Raw genomic sequence first — 3,324 nt, forward strand, 5'->3', positions numbered from 1 at the left:
CAGAGACAATGTGTGATGAACTGACCACAACCCCCATTCCCCTGCAGGGGAGGAGAATGAGAAATAAAACCAAGTCTTGAGAAACCTTTCTCCCACCCCTCCCTTCTTCCCAGTATTAACTTCACTCCCCATTTTCTTTCTCCTACTCTGATTTGATTGGCAATAAATTAAACTAATTTCCCCAGGTCAAGTCTGTTTTGCTTCTGACAGTAAATGCCGAGTGATCTCCCTGTCCTTATCCCAACCCACAAGCCTATCATTGTATTTCCCCTTCACTGCACAGCTGAGGAGGGGGAGTGAGAGCAGCTTTGGTGGGCACCTGGCATCCAGCCAGGGTCATCCCACCACACTGGGGAAGAGCCAGCACAGGAGGGAAGAAGTCTAACTGAGGAGACAGCACCTTGCATTAGAACTTGAGATACGACATTGCTTGGGTGCTTCTGCAGGGGTCTGACAGACAGCTGAGGAATTTGAATTCTCATCTCAGCTCCAGTTAGACTTCCAGACAGGCCCAGCCCCAGCAGCTGGACACAGATTGTTTAGCGGGGCTCTGCACAGCAGCAGGGGACCAGAGAAACCTGACCCCACTCCCTGCTACGCCTTGAAGCGGAGAACTGCACAGAAAACCCAGCGCTAGCCGTGTTTGAGCACCCAGAGAGGCCACAGGCAGCCAGCACCTGAGTGGGACCATCACCCCAACTGTTAAAACTAACACAGCAGCTCCACCCCTGGGCAGATGGCTCACACCATGCTGTCACCCACCCCAGTTCACAGGGCTCACCCCAGCATCTACAGGCAGGAAAGCCCTACGGGTAGGACGGCAGTGACCATTGCAACGTGGGAACCACCCTGCAGCCACCACCACCCCAAGCCAGTTTGGAGGCACATCGAGACAGGTGAAGATCTTTTGCTGGTCCCCATTTATTCAGCCAGTACTGTGCATACACAAGTCTTGACCAAAGAGTCGCTTTTGGCCAAGCTGCAGAGTTTCCAAGTCACATTTCTTCAGACCCAGCCCACAACTCCCTTCTCTGGAAGGAATTGCGAGGCTAGGTTACAAAAAACTTCATCCAAGCTGCCTTCCCACAGGCAAAAGTATTATTCCTCATCATACTCCTCTCCAACCACCGAGTCCCTTCCAACCTCCTCATAATCCTTCTCCAGGGCAGCCAGGTCCTCCCTGGCCTCCGAGAACTCCCCCTCCTCCATGCCCTCCCCCACGTACCAGTGCACAAAGGCTCGCTTGGCATACATCAGGTCAAACTTGTGGTCCAGGCGGGCCCACGCCTCCGCGATGGCCGTGGTGTTGCTCAGCATGCAGACAGCCCGCTGCACCTTGGCCAGGTCTCCCCCGGGCACCACCGTGGGAGGCTGGTAGTTGATACCCACCTTGAAGCCCGTGGGGCACCAGTCCACAAACTGGATCGACCGGCGCGTTTTGATGGCCGCGATGGCCGCGTTCACATCCTTGGGCACCACGTCACCCCGGTACAGCAGGCAGCATGCCATGTACTTGCCACGGCGCGGGTCACATTTCACCATCTGGTTGGAGAACTCAAAGCAAGCATTGGTGATCTCTGGCACCGACAGCTGCTCGTGGTAGGCTTTCTCTGCCGAGATGATGGGCGCGTAGGTCGTGAGCGGGAAGTGTATCCGGGGGTAGGGCACCAGGTTGGTCTGAAACTCAGTCAGGTCAACATTCAAGGCACCGTTAAATCTCAAGGAGGCAGTGACGGATGAGACGATCTGCCCAATCAGCCTGTTGAGGTTGGTGTAGGTGGGACGCTCGATGTCCAGGTTGCGGTTGCAGATGTCATAGATGGCCTCGTTGTCCACCATGAAGGAGCAGTCCGAGTGCTCCAGGGTGGTGTGGGTGGTGAGGATGGAGTTGTAGGGCTCCACCACTGCTGTGGAGACCTGCGGGGCTGGGTACACAGAGAACTCCAGCTTGGACTTCTTGCTGTACTCCACGGAGAGCCGCTCCATGAGGAGGGAGGTGAACCCGGAGCCCGTGCCTCCCCCAAAGCTGTGGAAGACCAGGAACCCTTGGAGGCCACTGCACTGGTCAGCCTGCATTCTGGTCTCACTGCACTGCAATTAAGCTAAAGCACTGGCTGCAACCATCAAGTTTAAGGCCTGGCCTTGCCCCCACCCCCCCACCACTGCTTACACACACCTTCCACTCCTACCAGGTGAGATCTGTCAGACACAGCAAATGCAGCTGCTTTTATATTACCTCCTATTTTAGGAGGGAGAAAGGCCTGGCCTGAGAGAGTGACTGGTGGGTCAGACAGGGGCTCATGATACTAGCAGTCAAGAAGATGAGGAAGAGTCTGAAGGCCACTAAGAGGGTCCACCTACATCAAGAATATCTTCATGTTACCACAGCTCTTCTGAGCACCTCCATGGGTGGAAGCTTTTAGTCCAGAGGCAGCCACACCAGGGAGGAGAGGCCTCAGGGGAGACACTAACCAGAAGCCGAGCTGTGACACTGGTTGGCATGAGATGTTGGGTCAGGATTGACACAGCAGACACCACACCCATTAGGAGAAAGCCTTCTTGCTTGGACAGTTAAGCCACAGGTGCTTGTCTTCCTGCTTAAGCTGGGGGCAGCTTTAGTCCCTTCTTTCCCCCCCTGAGTCCCAACTAGCAAGACATACACCCACATGCATCCCATCATGTTGTTCCAGATCACAGTGGCATGGTCAAGCTGACCAAGACCTGCTTGCCCTTCCCCATCCTTGCATCTCTAGATGGCCAGGGCAACGGCAACCAGAGTGCTAATGCAGCAGACCCTCCACAGGGTTGTTACCATTCTCCGAGCCCTGTCAACCACCGAGTCAATGATCTCCTTCCCAATGGCATAGTGGCCCCGAGCATAGTTGTTGGCAGCATCTTCTTTGCCACTGATGAGCTGCTCCGGGTGGAAGAGCATGCGGTAGGTCCCAGTCCTGATCTCGTCTGGAGGAAGTTGAGATCTCATGAGCATCACAGTGGCACGAGATCCACTGTCTACCAAGTTACTTGCGCTAATTTAGAGGCAGTTTCTGCGTGATGACTTACCAATGACAGTGGGCTCCAGGTCAACAAATATTGCCCTGGGCACATACTTCCCTGACCCTGTCTCACTGAAGAAGGTCCCAAAGGAGGAGTCTGCTTGCCCTGAGGGTGCATCGGGGGAGACGATGCCATCTGGCTCTATCCCATGCTCCAGGCAATACAGTTCCCAACAGGAATTGCCCATCTGGACACCAGCCTGGCCAATGTGGACAGAAATACACTCCCTCTGCATGGGGATGGGAGAGGAGAGGAGGTTAGGAGCGT

At 55.0% G+C, this 3,324-nt stretch overlaps 1 protein-coding gene across 1 annotated transcript; it reads right to left on the reverse strand.

Annotated features, from left to right (window-relative positions):
- Nucleotides 1–1,098: 1,098 nt before the first annotated feature.
- On the reverse strand, nucleotides 1,099–3,244 carry LOC103920837 (tubulin alpha-3 chain). The gene is made up of 3 exons (XM_009328688.1): nucleotides 3,064–3,244; nucleotides 2,813–2,961; nucleotides 1,099–2,070 (listed from the first exon to the last, which is right to left on the reverse strand). The coding sequence occupies exons 1-3, from the start codon at nucleotides 3,242–3,244 to the stop codon at nucleotides 1,099–1,101; spliced, it is 1,302 nt and encodes a 433-aa protein (XP_009326963.1).
- Nucleotides 3,245–3,324: the final 80 nt, after the last annotated feature.

Source organism: Pygoscelis adeliae, unplaced genomic scaffold (assembly GCF_000699105.1).
Source record: "Pygoscelis adeliae isolate BGI_AS28 unplaced genomic scaffold, ASM69910v1 Scaffold207, whole genome shotgun sequence".
Lineage (NCBI taxonomy): Eukaryota > Metazoa > Chordata > Aves > Sphenisciformes > Spheniscidae > Pygoscelis > Pygoscelis adeliae.